This window comes from Anomaloglossus baeobatrachus, chromosome 3, assembly GCF_048569485.1.
Source record: "Anomaloglossus baeobatrachus isolate aAnoBae1 chromosome 3, aAnoBae1.hap1, whole genome shotgun sequence".
NCBI classification, from domain to species: Eukaryota; Metazoa; Chordata; class Amphibia; order Anura; family Aromobatidae; genus Anomaloglossus; species Anomaloglossus baeobatrachus.
Genome location: NC_134355.1, coordinates 384,519,079 through 384,537,340, shown reverse-complemented (window position 1 = coordinate 384,537,340; position 18,262 = coordinate 384,519,079). Strand labels below are relative to the sequence as shown.

At 39.1% G+C, this 18,262-nt stretch overlaps 1 protein-coding gene across 3 annotated transcripts in view; it reads right to left on the bottom strand.

Moving 5' to 3' along the window:
- Positions 1–18,262, bottom strand: part of COL12A1 (collagen type XII alpha 1 chain) — a 220,316-nt gene that overhangs the window by 108,924 nt on the left and 93,130 nt on the right. For all 3 annotated transcript variants that reach the window (XM_075340200.1, XM_075340202.1, XM_075340201.1), the window contains 10 exons: positions 16,644–16,793; positions 15,679–15,798; positions 15,386–15,550; positions 12,286–12,435; positions 11,383–11,522; positions 9,606–9,735; positions 4,395–4,540; positions 3,760–3,889; positions 3,489–3,628; positions 3,083–3,215 (listed from right to left, as the gene is read on the bottom strand). In XM_075340200.1, the coding sequence (XP_075196315.1) occupies positions 3,083–3,215; positions 3,489–3,628; positions 3,760–3,889; positions 4,395–4,540; positions 9,606–9,735; positions 11,383–11,522; positions 12,286–12,435; positions 15,386–15,550; positions 15,679–15,798; positions 16,644–16,793 (1,404 nt within the window). The remainder of the gene's footprint in view (positions 1–3,082; positions 3,216–3,488; positions 3,629–3,759; positions 3,890–4,394; positions 4,541–9,605; positions 9,736–11,382; positions 11,523–12,285; positions 12,436–15,385; positions 15,551–15,678; positions 15,799–16,643; positions 16,794–18,262) is intronic.

Below are 18,262 nucleotides of genomic sequence, written 5' to 3'. Positions count from 1 at the left end.
TCACAGATTCTGCTAATCACAACTCGGCAGTGTCTGAGACTGCTAGACTAACAACCTGTGATTGGCAGAGTCAGGTAGGGAGGATTGAAAATGTACAGCACCACAGAAGACTATGAAAAAATTCATAGTTGGACTACAAGCAGAGATTTCATGTACCATGCTCCTAAAGCATCAAATATAAATATCTCTGCAATGAAATGGCATAGTACAAAATGGAAAAATATATCACATTCAGGGAGGTTCAGTGATTTTTTTATCCAGCATTTAAATGTTTTTTTTGAGAAATTGGCAGTCCCTCTTTAAAGGGTGTATCAGTGACCTTAAAAAATAATGGGCGTAAAGCACTAACAGGCAGGTAGCTGCTACCAACCTGCCTACTGTGCCAGCACAGAGCGGCCACAGACTGCTCCTTCTGGTGATACAGTGACTTCGTCAACAGAGCGGAAGCTTCTTTTCTGCTCTGCTTTTTAGATGGAGCAGGACTGCTGACATCATGCTGATTGACAGCCAGCTCCCTGCTGTCTAACTGGGGGAGCCGGGGAACCAGCTTTAAATCAGCGTGATGTCAGCAGTCTCTCCCTGTCTACAGAGCACAGCAGATGAGAAGTCGCTGCTCTGTTGATGTGACATCAGTCAAAGCAGCAGAATTGTCAGCAAGAGCTATCTGTAACTGTTCTCTACCAGCAAAGAATGGCGACAGGCATAACAGGCAGGTAGCTAGCAACTACCTGCCTATTAGTGCTTAAGCCCTTTTTTTGTACCGGATACACCCTTTAAGTAAAAAAGCTGAATAGAGTATTATTGGCAATGCTTCATGGGAAAAAAAAGTATGAAAATTCTCATAAATCAAAATACAGTGATATGTAAACGTTTGGGCACCCGTGGTCAAAATTACTGTTATTGTGATCACTTGCGCAAGTTGAGGATGAAATGATCTGTAAAAGGCATAAAGTTAAACATAACACATTTGCTTTGTATTTTAGGCAAAAATAAAGTATTTTCATCTTTTGCATTTTAAAAATTACAAAATGAAAAATCAGCCAATGCAAAATTGTGGGCACCTTTGGAGATTTCTGTGCTCAGATAACTTTGTCCAAGGTTTCAGACTTTACTTAGCATTTTAGGGTTATGGCTTGCTCACCAACATTGTTAGGACAAGCCAGTAGATGTAAGTTTCACAGCTTTATAAAAGTCCAGCCTCCTCTAACCTTGTGCCAAAAAACAGCAGTAATGCGTTCTTCTTAGCAGCTGCCTAGCACTCTGAAAATTAAAATAGTGGAACCCAAAAGCAGGAGAAGGCTATGAGAAGATAACAAAGCGTTTTCAAGTTGCACTTCCCTCAGTTCAAATTGTAGTTAAGAAATGGCAGTTAACAGGAACAGTGGAAGTCAAGATCCTGTCTGAAAGACCAAGCTAAATTTCTCTGACAGCTGCTCATAAGATTGCTATTGAGGCAAATCAGGACCCCCTCTTAACCACAAAAGACCTTTAGGAAGATTTAGCAGACTCTAGAGATGTGGTATATTGTTCCACTGTTTAGAGACACCTCTCCTGCGTTTTCACCAAAAAATTAAGTGTCAGATGTATGCAAAAGAACATCTAAACAAGCCTGATGCATTTTGGAAACCAGTTCTGTGAATCAATTAAGTTAAAATAGAACTCTTTGGCCACAATGATCAAAGGTATGTGTGGAGAAAGAAAGGCCACAGAATTTCAGGAAAAGAATATCTCCCCAACCATTAGGCATGAATGTGGATCAATCAAGCTTTGGGGTTATATTGCAGCCGATAGTATGGGGAACATTTCATGGGTAGAAGGAAACTTCAACAAATTCTTGATGCAAACATAACACCATCTGGAAAAGGTGAAGTTGAAAAAAGGATGGCTTCTATAAATGGATAATGATCCTAAAGACAAGTCAAAATCCACAATAGACTACCTGAAAAGGCGCAAGTTAAAGGTTTTACAATGGCCTTCACAGTCCCCTGATTTGAACATAATTGAAAAACTGTGGCTAGACCTCAAAAGAGCAGTGCATGCAAGACGACCCAGGAATCTCACAGAACTAGAAGTAAATCCCTCAAACAATAATGGAAAGACTATTGGCTGGCTACAAAAAGCATTCACAAGCTGTGATACTTGCCAAAGGAGGGGGTGCCAAAGGTTTGCATCGACCAATTTCCTTTTTTGTTAATTTTAAAATGTAAAAGATAAAATGTATTTTTTTTTATCAAAAAATATAAAACATAATAACAGTAATTTTGACCAGGGGTGCCAAAACATGCCACTGTAACAGCTGCCAACTATGAATTGTATCCACCCTGTAGGTGAATGTCTGTCTTCTTAGCTAGTCTTGCATCATGACCGTAAAGAATGGTTAATATTTCTTAAATGACTAGCTACTGCTGGCTTCTGGGAGGTTTTTTTAGATAAGAAGTATGCAACATAGCAGATTGCTAAGAACCACATGAAGGCTCCTTATTTTTAAAGTCCTAACTTGGTGACAGCTGTTCGTTATAGAGCAGCTCAATCATGGCTGTCAAAAATTCATGAGGAATTGTGAGACATGGATAAAACAATAATCTCTTTTCTGTTCTCTAAAAAACAGTTATAGCAAGCCTACAACCTACAATAATCCTCAGTCCAGTACACCACTGCGCAACGAGCTCTGTCCTCACCTATTGTACCATCACCCATTCCCTGTAGACTGTGAGCCCTCGCGGGCAGGGTCCTCTCTCCTCCTATACCAGTCTGTTTTGTACTGTTAATGACTGTTGTACTAGTTTTTATATATAACCTTTTTCCCTTGTAAAGCGCCATGGAATTAATGGCGCTATAATTATATATATTATATATATATATATATATATATATATTGTATATATACTGTATATACACACATATGTATATATGATGTGCAAAAACTTTTTTGGCAAAATTAGCCACTTTAATCAACATTTTAGCTGCAAAATAACGTAAATTTCAACTCAAATGTCCCTGGCTGGTTTACATTTCTGGCTGAAGTCCCCTGCAGTTCAAAGTTTAAGCATTGTATTAATTTAAGAAAGTGAGTTTTGCATACCCGTGGTCCCTTGTGTAAATCGTGGAGGAGATGATAATCCATCTTGCATTATGGCAGTAACACTGACACTATATTCAGTTTCAGAGAACAGGTCAGTTAAAGGTGTAGTAGTCCTTGATCCATCCACTTCAACCTAAAATGATAAAGGACAATAAGTATTTAGTCAATGAGGATACCTGACAGTATTATAAAAAAAGATGACTAGACATTTTCCTTTTTGCAAAAGTTATAGAAATGAAAAATAATCCAAAGATTATTTTTTAAAAAAAACAGCTTTAACCCCTGTAGCAAATATTTTAAAACTTTTATGGACTTACTGGATCTTACTGGATTCTCAATATGGAGAATAAGAGGAATTTTATATTGGGTAATGTTTTAAAAAATAAAATAGATATGTATACATTACCGCTTTGAAATCCTCCTCTGTCTCAGCTTTGTATCTCACTATATATTTTCTGACATTTCCAGGTGCAGGATCCCATAGGACCTTCATTGAGCTGTGAGTGATGTCTCTAAGTCTAATATTTCCAGGGCCTTGAATTGGCACTATAATAAAATTGTTGTATTGAGTACATGAATACAGGTATCACTAACTGGATTGCATTTCAATACTACTCTAGCCATGGTACCATTGACTATAATTAGAGTAATCATGAACAATAACCATAAAATCTTACATGTCACTTCCTGAGCTGTGAGTGGGTCACTGGTGAGGTCATCAACAAGCGCGTAAACGGTCATTGTGTACTCAGTGTTTGGGAATAATTCTTCCAACCGTACATCAGTAACTGTTGAGCCAACACGTATCTGTAATAGGTAAGGAAATAAGATTACAACCATTGGATGAATAACTCAGACATGCAACAGGCATATTATGGAATACTCAAAATTCCCATTAATTATGAAGGAAATAAATAAGTCTTTAAGTCAACCACTACTGTTGATGAAATCTAGCAACATTTTCACTAGTGACCATGCCCTTCATTTTATTTTTATTTCTTGATTTGGTTTAGATGATGAGAGATGTTGGCATTATGGAGTAAAACCATGGGTATAAAAAATAGAATAGAAATGTGAATTACAGAAAGTGTTTGGATATAGCAAAAATAAATCTAAGTGTGTGTATAGATTGTATCAAACGGAATGCTCCGCCATGGGTTTCACTCCAGCCGATAAAATGTTCTCCAGGTTCTAAATTTTACTCACAGAAGCAAAGTACTGGCTCATGAAAGAAGGTTTCCTTAAGCACATTATCATATGCCACAAGTGCTGATATTTTATTTGGATTGGCTAGTGGAGCCGCATTCCTCACCTCTTTTTCTGTGGAAGGAACAGTAGCATTGACAGGCTCATATAACAACTGATATCCAGTAGCCCCTTGAGCAGCTTCCCATTTGACGCGCATTGTTGTTGTTCCAATGTCGTAAATGTTCAGATTTCGAATGGTGGGGATGGGCACTGTGGAAATAATAGATTCCTTTTATTATAAACAACATTTTATTGGCCTCCATTCTGCAGATACTGCCTGATATAGTTAATGAGGGGAAAATAGTGGTTTTACAGTTTACGCAACATGTATACAACATTTGAGCAACTTGCTTCATATTTGGTGAACTAGCAGAATGTATTACAGATCATTCTAAGTCACAGTTGGATTTATAGTTTTTCCAGATTCTAGTCATGCATATACTAATTGGATATCATGTGAGCAAGGATGGTTGACCTTAGGGAGATCAACATCCACCACTGCGGAGACACCATCACGTGTTTCTCAACGCTGGCAGGAAACTAGCCCGGTCTTTCACCGGGAAGGAACAACCACGGGAAGGGCAGTCTCCAGTCAAGGAGACCACCTATGCCAAAAATGGTATCCATCTAATTGGATATCAGACTTGCAGTCTTCAATTTGATAAAGGATAGAGTTGATGAGTATTAATTTGCCGGACCCAGTCCATCAGTCTCGTCAGTCATCTGTGACGGGTGGATGGGAGCGTTGAGAACGGCCTCTTATCTGACATCATTGTTACGGCATGACGCACATTTGACATGGCTCCAGAAAGGTAACCAAAAAACAAGCGGTGGATGCTGGCAAGTAGCAGGTGGTTCTCAGAGCTCAAAGCCTGCAGAAAGAGATTACTGAAATGGCCGATAAACCGATTCCTGCAAATTGATTTGTACCACATCTTCTTGAGGAAAATCCAAGTGTGCCAAAATACTAAGCCACAGAGAAAACTGTAAATAAAGAAGCTTTCAACTATATCCACCACTAACCCACAGAGATATGAATTCAATGCTGCAGTATAATACAGGTTGTATTTTGGCTCAATACAATTTAATGAAAAGCAGTTATAGGGAACCTGACAGCAAATACATGCTGCCCGAGCCACAAGCAGCATGTACAATTTTCTTTCTGTAATATTTCAACCATGCATGTTTGACTCTGCAATGCTGCGGCGTTTCAGATAAATATTTTAAAGCCAGAAAGGAACCAAGCCAAACAGGTATCTAGTTCTAAAGGCAGCTTTTCCCCGCCTGCTGTCAATGACTTTCAGTTCTTTTCCTATACGCAAAAGCAGGGAGAGACCCATTACTCAAGAGGAGCAGGTGGTGAGAAGCTGCCAGGGCTCAGCCTTGTGACTACTCTCCCATGCAGCTTAGTCCCTGGCCTGCTTTTAAAAGATGCTTTTCCTTGAAAAACCACAGTGTTTCAGAGTAAAACATACATCTCTGATATCATGTATTCACTGTCAGGTTCCCTTTAATGTTGCATATGAGTTATGTGCATCTATATATCACAAAAGTGAGCACACCCCTCACAGTTTTGTCATTTTTTTATTATACAGTATCTTTTCATGGGACAAAACTGAAGATATGGTACTTTGACACAATGTAAAATAGCCAGTGTATAGTTTGTATAACAGTGTCATTTTGGTGTGCCCTCTAAATCACTCAACAAATAGCTGACCTGTTGAAGTGCTGGAAAGGCACGAAACGGCCATCGTCCCACGTGCTTTCTGCACCCCCCTCCCTCACAGCCATCCCTATTACCTTTAACCCGATGTTGGATTAAAGGTTTTTTACACAGCAAGCCTGGTGAGTGCCTTTTGTTTCTACAATTGCTTTTTCATGGAAGTCTTAGGTGGACTTTACATGTTGCGACATCGCTAGCAGTTGCTAGCGATGTCCAGCGCGATAGCACTTGCCCCTGTCGCACATGCAACATTTGGTGATTGCTGCCGTAGCGAACATTATCACTACGGCAGCTTCACACGCACATACCTGCTCGGCGACGTCGCTGTGACTGACGAACTATCCCTCCTTCAAGGGGGAGGTGCGTTCAGCATCACAGCGGCATCACTAATCGGCCGGCCAATAGAAGTTGAGGGGCGGAGATGAGCAGGACATAACATCCCGTCCACCTTCTCCCTTCCGCATTGCCGTCGGGACGCAGGTAAGGAGATGTTTGTCGCTCCTGCGGGTTTACACACAGCGATGTGTGGAGCTGCAGGAATGACAAACAACATCGTACCTGCGGTCGACCCGACATTATGGAAATGAACGACGCTACACAGATCACCGATTTTGAACGCTTTTGCGATCGTTTATCGTCGCACCTAGGATTTACACGTTGCAATGTCGCTACCGGCGCCGGATGTGCGTTACTAACGACGTGACCCCGACGATATTTCGGAAGCGATGTCGCAACTTGTAAAGCCCCCCTTATGCTTTGAAATGAGCACCACAGTTTGCGGCTTTAGTACTGTCTTTTAAAGTGACCGGAGGCAACGGTTTCTTGTTGCAGCCACTCATTTGTGGATTTGGCATGCTGAATAGTGCCCAGTTTTATTTCTTTTTTTCTACAAAGACAAGTGTGTCTTGCCTACAGTAAAGCATTTTGGTGGGATTGTCATGGTTTGGAGCTCCATGAGTGCTGCCAGCTGTGGGGAGCTACAGTTTTTTAAGGGAACCATGAATGCCAACATGTGCTGTGACATACTAAAGCAGAGCCTGGTCCCCTCCCCTTTGGAAACTGGGCTGCAAGATAGTATTCTAACATGATAACACTTCCAAGACGACCACTGCCTTGCTCAAGAACCTGAGGGTAAAGGTGTTGGATTGGCCAAGCATTTCTCCAGACCTAAACCTAAACCATTCAAATGGAAGATGGATGAGCGCAAGATCTTTATCATCCACCAGCTTCATGATGTCGTGAGCTGCGCCTATGCTCTGGAACACACTACCAAGAGCAATCCATTTAATTCCCAACATCCACACCTTTAAGCGGGCCCTAAAAACGCATTTCTTTAGACTAGCCTATCACCTCACTGCCCTGATCTAATCTAGTCCCTTTCTGCCCTTCAAAAAAAATTTACTTCCAGTTCTCGTCCCCTGTAGCTGGATAAATTCTCACCGACGGGTTCATGCAGCTGCTATTGATTACCCTATTAAATCGATGGCTGGACCATATATGACAAGCTTTTCTCCCCCCCCCATTCACCTTTTGTGTCTCCCCTATTTCCTCAGACTGTAAGCTTACGAGCACAGCCCTCACTCCTCCTGGTATCTTAATTTTGTTATTTTGTATTGTCTCATATTGTCTGTACATGTCCCCTCTTAATTGTAAAGTGCTGCGAAATATGTTGGCGCTATAGAAATAAAACTTTATTATTATTATTATTATGGAGGAGTGGAAGAAAATTTCAGTCACTCCTGTAAAGCTTCAGTAAACTCCATGACCAAGAGAGTTAAAGCAGTACTTAAAAATAATGGTGGCCGCACAAAATATTGACACTTTGGGCACAATTTAGCTACTTTTACTTAAGAGTGTACTCACTTTTTTACCAGTGGTTTTGACATTAATGGCTGTGTGTTGAGTTATTTAGAGTGCACACCAAATTTACACTGTTATACAAGCTGTATACCGATTACATTGTATCAAAAGTGTCATATCTTTAGTGTTGTGACATGAACAGATATAATAAATAATGTATAAAAATGTGAGGGGTGCACTCACTTTTGTGATATACTGAACAGTCATCCTATTTGTTGTGTTTTAAAACTAAATGTCCTGCGCTTTGTTTTGTGTTTTTTATTTTTGTATTTGGGATTTTTGCAAGCGACCGATTGATGAAAATAAACTGTGATGCACACAATAATCCCAAATCCTGTGTAGTTTGGACTCTCAGCTGGTGCAAGTCCTGTGTTAGAAATCCCATAGCTGACAACAATGACGTAATGTTTGTTTCTTCTTCCAATGCAATCACCATAATCTGTTTTGACGTGTTACAGTTGTCAGGTCAATGGCACAGGTCATTCCTCTGAACTGAATGTGGTTTTCATTTAGGAGGAACAGATGTTTCACTATTTTTTCTCTATGAATTTTTAATCACTTGAAACATTAGTAAATGAAGACCACCTGTAGTAAATTAACCAATAATTCAAGTAATTAGTAGGTAACTCAGTAAAGTCATTAGAAATTTTATTTGGGCCATAAAATTACCCAACATGTGAAGCTAATTCCTCTGTGCACTATTCATAGCCTGAATGTGATAAAACATTGAGAGGCTGGACGTACATGATAATATAAGAGCTAGCAATGAATAAAAATGAGTTCTACTATAGAAAAAACAAACTTTTGACATTGATACTGTACAGGAAAGGTGAGTAAAAATTAACATCTGAGCTTCATTGAGGTGTATATATTATGTAGTGGCTCTTAGGGTGGCTTTGCACGTTGCAACATCGCACGTGCGATGTCGGTGGAGTCAAATCGAAAGTGACGCACATCCGGCATCACTTTCGACATCGTAGTGTGTAAATCCTAGATGATACGATGAACGAGCGCAAAAGCGTCGTTATCGTATCATCGGTGTATTCTCCGACATTTCCATAATGCCGGTGCCGCGACAGGTACGATGTAGTTCCTCGTTCCTGCGGCAGCACACATCGCTGTGTGTGAAGCCGCAGGAGCGAGGAACATCTCCTACCTGCGTCCTGTGGCTCACGCCGGCTATGCGGAAGGAAGGAAGTGGGCGGGATGTTTACATCCTGCTCATCTCCGCCCCTCCGCAGCTATTGGCCGCCTGCCGTGTGACGTCGCTATGACGCCGCACGACCCATCCCCTTAGGAAGGAGGCGGGTCGCCGGCCAGAGCAATGGTCGCAGGGCAGGTGAGTGCATGTGAAGCTGGCGTAGCGATAATGTTCGCTACGCCAGCTATCACAAGATATCGTACCTGCGACGGGGGCGGGGACTATCGCACTCGACATCGCAGCATCGGCTTGCGATGTCGTAATGTGCAAAGCCTGCCTTATTCTTGATGGAACACCTAGACATCCTCACCATCCAAGTAGTCCTATGGAAATAAAACTAATAACTTACCATAGTAGTTTCCACTCCATAGAACCGTGGGAGGTCCTAGTGTTATTCAGACAGGTGAATACAAGTATAATGTGCCCATGTGAATAATGCTTTATTTCCAATGTACCATACATATTGTTTGAAGAAAAATATGAAAACTTACAGGTAGTCTCCTGGCCTACTAATGGCTGACTGCTTTCTCCTTCCACTACTGAATATACTTTGACTTCATATTCAGTTTCTGGCTTCAGATCAATCAACACTGTTGATCTTTCATTTCTGCTAACAATAACCTACAGAAAGACAGGAACAGAAGCTAATTAAAGGATTAATGTATTATCGTAAACAACATAAACCTAACAGATCCCATTACTCAACCAGATTAGTTATGGACCCTCTGACTCTGACGCCAGTGTGAGTACAATCTCATTTATAAAATACTAGAAAATAATATTTGGATTAATGAGAACATTTATGGTTACTACTAGTATTATACAACACATTCTTCAACACTTTAACACTACTGTGAGCCTTTTTTTATATGATACATAGCTGGAGTTAATTAGAGATGAGCGAATCTGAGGTTTGGTTTTCGAACCAAACATCAAATTTAAAAATCAATGATTGGGTTCGGGGTTTGGATGCTTTATGTGCGAACAAAACTCTTGTGAGCAATGTTGTGCTCAGGTCCGCTTGGTTCTAAGCCCTGTGTGAGCCGCTTGTAGTGTTTGAAAGGCGCACACTGGGGGTAACCCCAGCGTGATCACATGTAATGTGCAACAAAAAAAGTTTGAAAAAGCCCACCAACCATCTCCTAGAAGTGATCTGCTTATGGCTGGCTGTATGTGGGTGCAGACTCAAACTCCCAATCAGTGACCTGGACCGGGGTTCTAGTCCAGATCAAGCCTGTGGAGACTAGGCTCGCTTGCTGATGGTGAACCGAGCCTCAATGGAATTGTTCATCTCTAGAGTTAATGACTAAGCCAACCAACAGTAACAACCAAAAAATAAAACAGTCAATTCTTAAAATGAAATGATTATTTAGAGCACGAGGCTTTGATTTTAGCCCAAAATATTGTAAATTTGCTGCCTTTAAAGCATAGGTTCAACTTAGCATACTTCATACCACAGTATATATGCCCATTTCTTTTTTTCATAAAAATGCAGTCAGTGGGGGAGATGTTCACTGTGGAACAGCGAGCACATTGGAGGGGGCAAAGTAAGATTACAAAAATCTTTCTTGTGTCAGTACCCAATTGTTACACTTCAAAAGTAAGGTCAGCCATACATATTAGATACCTATCAGCTGAATGCTTATTTCTGCCAACAGTGTTCTCTATCAATCTTCGATATATATGTGTATGTACACTTGGCTCAGGTGAGTGTTCAAGTTTTCTGTATGGGGAGAGTGGAGTAAGCCGCTACCAAGCAACACTGAGAACAAAAGGATCAGGAATGTTAGTAACATGTTTTGGCCTGTATACTCATTAGATGGTTGGATATTCCCACAGAAATCACCATCATTAATCTAACATGTATGGCAAGCTTAATGGTGTAGCTTCAGATTACAACTTTAAATTGGCCGCAACTGTACATAATTAGGTCTACAATTCTGCTGACTTCACAGAAGAGAGTCACAATTTGGCTCCTTCTGAAAACTGTGGTATTCTGGCCAATAAAGGGTAGGCAAAAGAGGATACCAGAAAGTCAAATGCAAAAAAGGGCAAAAAGTCTGTGATGTACTCAACTGTTATTCACAACAATAATTCTGGCACTTAGTTATTGGATATTTCTAGTAAAACCGAACAAACTAATCATAGTTTTTATAGGTTTTATAATACTACACTGAATGTAGTATTATGCTCCCCTATGTAAAACAGCGCTTCACAATTGTTAAGTATTAACCTGTACAAGGTCGTCATATTTTCGGGGAACCATACCTCTTGGGGTCTTCCTCCAGCTACGGGATAGTACTCCACTCTAAATCTATCCACACTGTGAGATGGTGGGACCCATGTCACTCTGAAAGATCGAGTGGTGGGCTCTGAGGTCACTAGGTTCGATGGTGGCTCCAGTTCATCTGCAACAGCAAAAGGAAAAAAAGATGTATATATACTGTACATATATATTGGACTCAATGTTCTTCCCGGGAAAGATTTTAACAGTTGTGAAAACAGGGAGCCCCTATGAACATACATGGCCTAGGGGTCAGAAATTGGGAATAATGAGTGTGAGAAACTTAAAGAAGACAGTTACTGCTGGCAGGGACAGCATTGGGTGTGTAAGATCAAAAGCATTTAACCATTTTTCTACTATGAATGCATATTGTATATAGGAAAGGAAAGTCTTTTTGGTTCATACTAGTGTGTTGAAGACATACTGTATCTTGGAAAGAGTAGCTTAACATTTTTTTATGTTATTGTTCTTTTAATTCCAAGCAGAGTGGTCCAGTTCCTGATACCACTACGATCTGCTTGCAATTAAATGGACAGCAATATATAAAAAGTGATAATAAATGTTTAGTGACTTAATAATAGCTATATACAGTGTTTCATCTAAGTGTATATTCACATGCAGCTTTTTGACATGGATTTTGAGTTGGATCCCCTTAAAAATATATACTGCTCAAAAAAATAAAGGGAACACTTAAACGGCACAATGGTATTTTAGTGTTCCCTTTATTTTTTTTGAGCATTATATATCAAAGGGTATTTGAATTGTTTTTTGATGTGGATGTTGAAATGTATTCACTACAAAACCTACGTTATAATTCTCCTTGTGAACATACACAGAGTTCTGTGACAAATTAAATTGATAGAAATGTAATAATACATAAAACTTACCACCTCCACCCTTAACACTGTTACACAAATTTGTTGTGACGGGATCGACAATGTTGGTTAGCTGGCTGAAATCATTGACGTTGAAGACGTAGACCTCATCAGGGTCAGTAGCTATTTCTTTCAGTTCATTTTCATCTGCATTTTTAATACCTAATAAAATGAATAAAATCAAAGCATTAGTAACATTGTGATGAATCCACTAAGATCATATATATATATATATATATATATATATTCTATTTATCTAGCTGTCTATTCACCCACTCCCCCATTCCTTGTATGCCTATATCATATTTACCTTATATGTACACAATGACAGGTGTTGCTTTATAGATTTGGATTCCAATGACGCTGTTACTACTCTTTGTTTAGTTAAAGCACCACTCCAGAGGGGTTTTTATTATTAAGCGTTGAAGTGTCATTTTAAATGTAAGCCCCCTGCCCCCCCCCCGGTATTATACTCTCTTCCTGTTGCCTTCAGCCTTTTTCCGCGCCTCTCCGGTCCCACGGCACCATCAAGTGTCTGTAATTTCAGACTGGCAGGAAGTCAGAAGTTATGTCACAAGCGCTTAATGGCTATGAGAGCCAGAACAAGACCAGAAAGAGGCTCTCATAGAGTTACCATGTGACCATGAAACATTGAAACTGCTGGCAGGTCATAAATTGCCCGAGAGTACCACAAGCACCACTGGAAAGATCAAGCCGCCAGAAAGTGAAGTTTAATATTGGAGATTTCAAGCACCACTAGAACGGTGCAATAAAGAGTAAATGCTGGAGTGGTGCTTTAAATACTTATTGATCAATAATACAAAGAGTCCCAACAAGTCTCAAAAAGTGCTATACCAAAATTATTTCGGATACACTAAATATTTGCATACACCACTAATAATAAAACCGGTACCACTCCCCTAGTCTATAGCTATGTCTAGACAAGAAAATGTAAATCACATACTAAAACAACTTTTCCCAATTCTGATCTAGGATATCTGGACAGCTACAAATGATATTGGGTAGAACTAATAGAACAGCAGCCCCCAAAGATTGTGATTATCCTTCTACATCTCACATTGACACAACTTAGTGGTTTCTTATACTTAAGCTAATGCTTGGTACATGAGATGAGCCAATAATTTTTTAAGACCCTGGATCCAGTAGCCAGGTCAGTATTCTGTGGCACCCGAATGGAAGCCTTGGAAACTGCCGCCTACCTAACGGTATTCTTAACTCCTCTTTAGATTGGCTGGCCTGGCATAACATCATCGTAGTGGCATGACGCACCAACTAAGCAGAGTCAGGCTGGCTAATCAAAGGAGCTGGGAAGGTAGCAAGTAGGAGCTGAATCTCAGGGCTCCTATTCAGCAGCCACTGAGGTGGCCACTGGTACAGGGTCCTGTGAATCGATTTATCTCTAGAGAATAAATTATTTTACGAATCAATGCACAGTCTGCATTTACTGTGGCTATAATGACAACCTTAAAGGAAATCGTATGTGGAAGAAAAAAAGACAAGTCTAGGTTGATGGCCAGTCTATTGGAAATGGAGCTTTCCATATATCTTGTTCAACTGTTTTATGCCAAATGTACAGTAGTGGTAGGTTTCTAAACGCCACATACATTTGCCAATTATGCAGTTATTTTTTCTATGTCTTATCAATTCCCACTATATTTCAGCTCAGTGTTTTGTCAAAATGTATTAATATACCTCCATTACTGAATACATTTTGGCAGCCGCTATCATTCTTACTTTGGTTTTGTTATTAGTTCCAGAGTTGTGGCTCAAAGTATTAAAAATGAATGGATGTGCCAAAATTAAATCAAGGCAGCATAAAATGATGTAATTCCACTGTGAACGTAAGTAGTAAGTTTCTACAAAACTAAAAGAGATATCTGACAATGCTCTTCATGCAAAATAAAAAAAACCTTCATCTGTGACCAAGATATGTGCATAGTTTAATATCATCTGGCTGGCAGAACACTGGCAAGCTACGTAGATAGTAGAGTCAATACGCCAGCCTTAAAATCAAGATTTCAAGCTGGAGGAAATCTGGCCATTCAAAACATCACGCAATAAAAGTATTCCTTTGGAATCATGCTTTGCCAATAATATAAATCTGTAGCCAATAGAATATATTCTGCGCTCCTCCATACATTATTGCCGTTCTATTGTTTTAGTGACAGTGTGAAAATTATTGGTTATTTTTACAGGAATCAGATTAAAACCACATGTTATGTAAGAGATGTGGCAAAGCACGACTTCTAGTGTACACTGAGACTTGGAATTGTGAAAATGCATCTAATTTTTCAAAAAGGATCATGATTTTTGTCAAATCTGTCTTATTTTTAGACTGTATAGTCTAAAATCCCATCAAGATAAGCTTTGGTCATGCCAGTGTTGATGAGCAGATGTGCTGGAGTCAGACACTGGATTCATTAAGAGGCACATGCCTCTTAATGAATCCATTGCATCTGAAAAGTGGTGCTCATCTCCATGCGCACCTTGCCAGAGTTCTTATGCCACTGGAGTAACATATGTTGTAAAAGTAACACCGCCATTCATCACAAATATGACAAGTGGGGGTTGCCACACCTCTGTCCTGCTACGACACTGCCCAAATTGTTGGAGCTGAATAAAAATGGCATGAAACGGCCAAAAGTTGCTACATTTTATGCCAACATTTAATGTTGTGACTTTTTCAAGCTCTTTACACCAGAATTCTAGTGTACAAACTAAGATGAATCAGTCTAAAGTTTACACCATGTATTAGTTGGCTTACTTTGTGCCATAAATTTGGGCATATTACACTATGCCTGTTCTTCAGTGTGTTACTTCTCTTTAATTAATGCTATACCTTAATTAATTGGGCAAGTGCAGAAATTGTCTAACACAAATAATAAATATGGTGGAAGCCATAAAAGACTACACGAGAATTGTAGTGCATTAGCATTAGAAATATGCCCTACTGTCTAAATCCTTAGGCTCCTTAACAGTTTCATCATTGTATGAAATGTATAACCAATGATCAAGGAGTGCATTAATTTCTGTAATTGAGGACCTGTTTTAGCCATTTTTAAAAATTATTGGTCCTTAGAAATAATCTTACCAATGGCGTAGAGTTCGATTCCCTCATCCCTCAGTTTTTTGGATGGCCCAACGATGTCATCCTGAGACTTTCCGTCAGTGATAAGTACACCAATTTTGCGTGACTTTTGTCTCAAACCAACCGATGCCTTGAAGTTGTTTTGTAAGATGAAATTCAATGCCATACCTAATTAAACATGTAGATAAAAATGATTATATCGTTGATATGCTACAACTTAATTTGTCATACATAATATATATTTGCTGCTAATAAATGACTTTGTTACTATGAAACTAAGCAATAACATTACTTACCAGTCAGAGTGTTACCCCCTTTGTAAGGCAAATTGGCTACAGCATCCATTAGAGACTTCTTTGTTGAATGACTATTTAGTTGCCACTCGGTCCTGGGATCTCCACTGTACTGAGCAAGAGCTGAAGTGAAAAAGCAGGTGAAGTATTGTATTATGCTAGAATCATCAAGATCAGTATAAGTCATTATTCATTTTTATCTGCATTCATTATGGGTAACCATCATATAGTACTGAAAACAAGGCTGAATATGTAAGATGATTAACTTGGCTTTAATAATTTATAGGAGTTATCCAGTGAAAACAAGTTCTCGTCACTTATCCATTGGGTGGGTTATGATAACTTGTTGAGCGGCGGGGGTCCTACAACTGGGACCCACATTGATGGGCAGAATAATTAACTTTTATCCTCATAAGAATGGATAGAGGAAGCTTACATGCTTGAATGCCAATTCATTCTTCTTCTAAAGGGCAGCCGAGAACAACACTTGGCTTTTCCACAGCCCAATAGAGAATACATGGAGTACCAGGTCACATGTTCATTTTGTAATGGGGATAAAAGTGTCCTGTCATGAATAAAAACTCCTTTTTATGGCAATTGGTGTGGATCCCAGTGGTCACCAATTAGTAAGTTGTCACTTATACTGCAGATAGGTGATAACATATTTTCACTAGATATCCCTTCTTTAATGCTCTTTTCACTATGGTGTTATGGCTTCTATTTTCACAAGACTGATTATGAATTCGATATGATCTGCTTTTTCTAGATCGACTTTACCAATTATAGGGAAGTATTGCCTCTGAACCGCAATTAAGCAGTAGACACTATGAGTCTGCTGACACACCAACCTGTCATGCTCACAATGTATGTGATTTGAAAGACTTCTGCAAATCGCAAAACCATATGTCTAATCTTTGAACCTACAGTTTTTCAACACTAACCAAGTAACCATTGTCAATATGGCTTACCAATCTGCACTCTGTCTGGGCCAATCTCAAAGACTTCAACCAGTCGAGAAATGAAGGTCCTGACGGTTCTAAAATTAGGCCGACCAATACTCCATGAGCCATCAACCAGCAAAACGACATCTGCAGCGGCATTTGTTTTGCACTCCAGGCCTGTTACAGCAATTCAGACAAAGACAGTATGTAAATAATAAAACATTCACGGGCCACATCATTATATATAGATATATATATATATATACATACATGCCTTCAAAAAAGATCATTACTACAGTAATTGTTATGGAGATATTTGTGGGTATATACAGTATATAACAAAAATAAGAAGAGCAGATAAAAGTATATGAACATTCCAAAGAAAGGAGGAAAAGAAACAAAATAGGATAGGGAGTTCCACAGTTATCACATAGACATTGATCACACAGATTGCCAATGTAGGAGAATGCATTGGCATCTCATGTTAAAACATACAACATCTGCAGGTATAAAGCAATATACTAAGAATGTTTTGTCCATCGTGAATAGTGTTCCTGTAGTATCTTGCGTAGGGTGTTTAGAAGCCATTCATTTAGCATATTCCTTCTACAATGATAACTTGAAACACAATGTGATTTCATATATATACTCCAGGAATAGGGTCCAGATAGTATAAAATAAGGTTTTAAAATAAGTTTCCTTCTGCATGAATAAACCTAAACTTTATCAACAGAACAGAAACAAGTTACAAGGATTAAAAATATATAAAGAATAATGTACAGAGTTCTACTCCACGACTGTAAACGACAAGATATATAATGTACATTTTGTGGAGTTACGCTGTAACTCTGCTTCATATAGGGGTTGTAGAGACATATGAAAATAATGTTAGAATTCTAAGGAGATACAGTATAATATTAACAAACAGCATTAGTTGTTGAAATCACTAGGGCCAAAAACCCACATAGTGTACATTCTGTTCAGATCATTCTTAAACTGTTTCCTGAAGCTGAGGCCTTCTAAATATGAAAGGTGTCCCAAAAAAAATATCAAATTTGAGATCTGTACTAACTAATAACGAAAAGAGTTCTTACTTTAAGCTGAAATAAAAGAAAAATAAATTCTAAAAAAAAGTGTACAAGCAAATACTCAGACTTTTGGAATTTTGCCAACACTCAATTCACTTGTCTAGTTACATAAATTAAAGTTATTTAAATTTTGGTTTATTCTGCTGATAGCCATATGGTTAGTGATCGCATTAAAATGTGAATGTACAGTCTGGAGATCTATAGATAGTCATTGGCCTAGTAATCCTCATAAACAGTAAATGGCAACCAAGAAAGGTTTCGTTGACAGTAGAGTCAAGTCATGGCTTCCAAGCATAACTGAGCCATGTTACAATATGAAGGATCAGAATTTGAATAGCTCATAACAAATCCTCTGAATCCCATTGCCATAAAAATACCAGTTATGTAATAATTAACACAAATGTGGTCTGAGATTTAGGGTTCATTCAGACATTTGTGCACATTGTTCCAATCTCCACGGGCTGGTCATGCGTCTCCCAACCCAAACTCAGCATGTGTTGTGGTCAAAGATCAGACCAATGTGCACGAATGTCTGAATGAACCCTTAGAATTTAATTT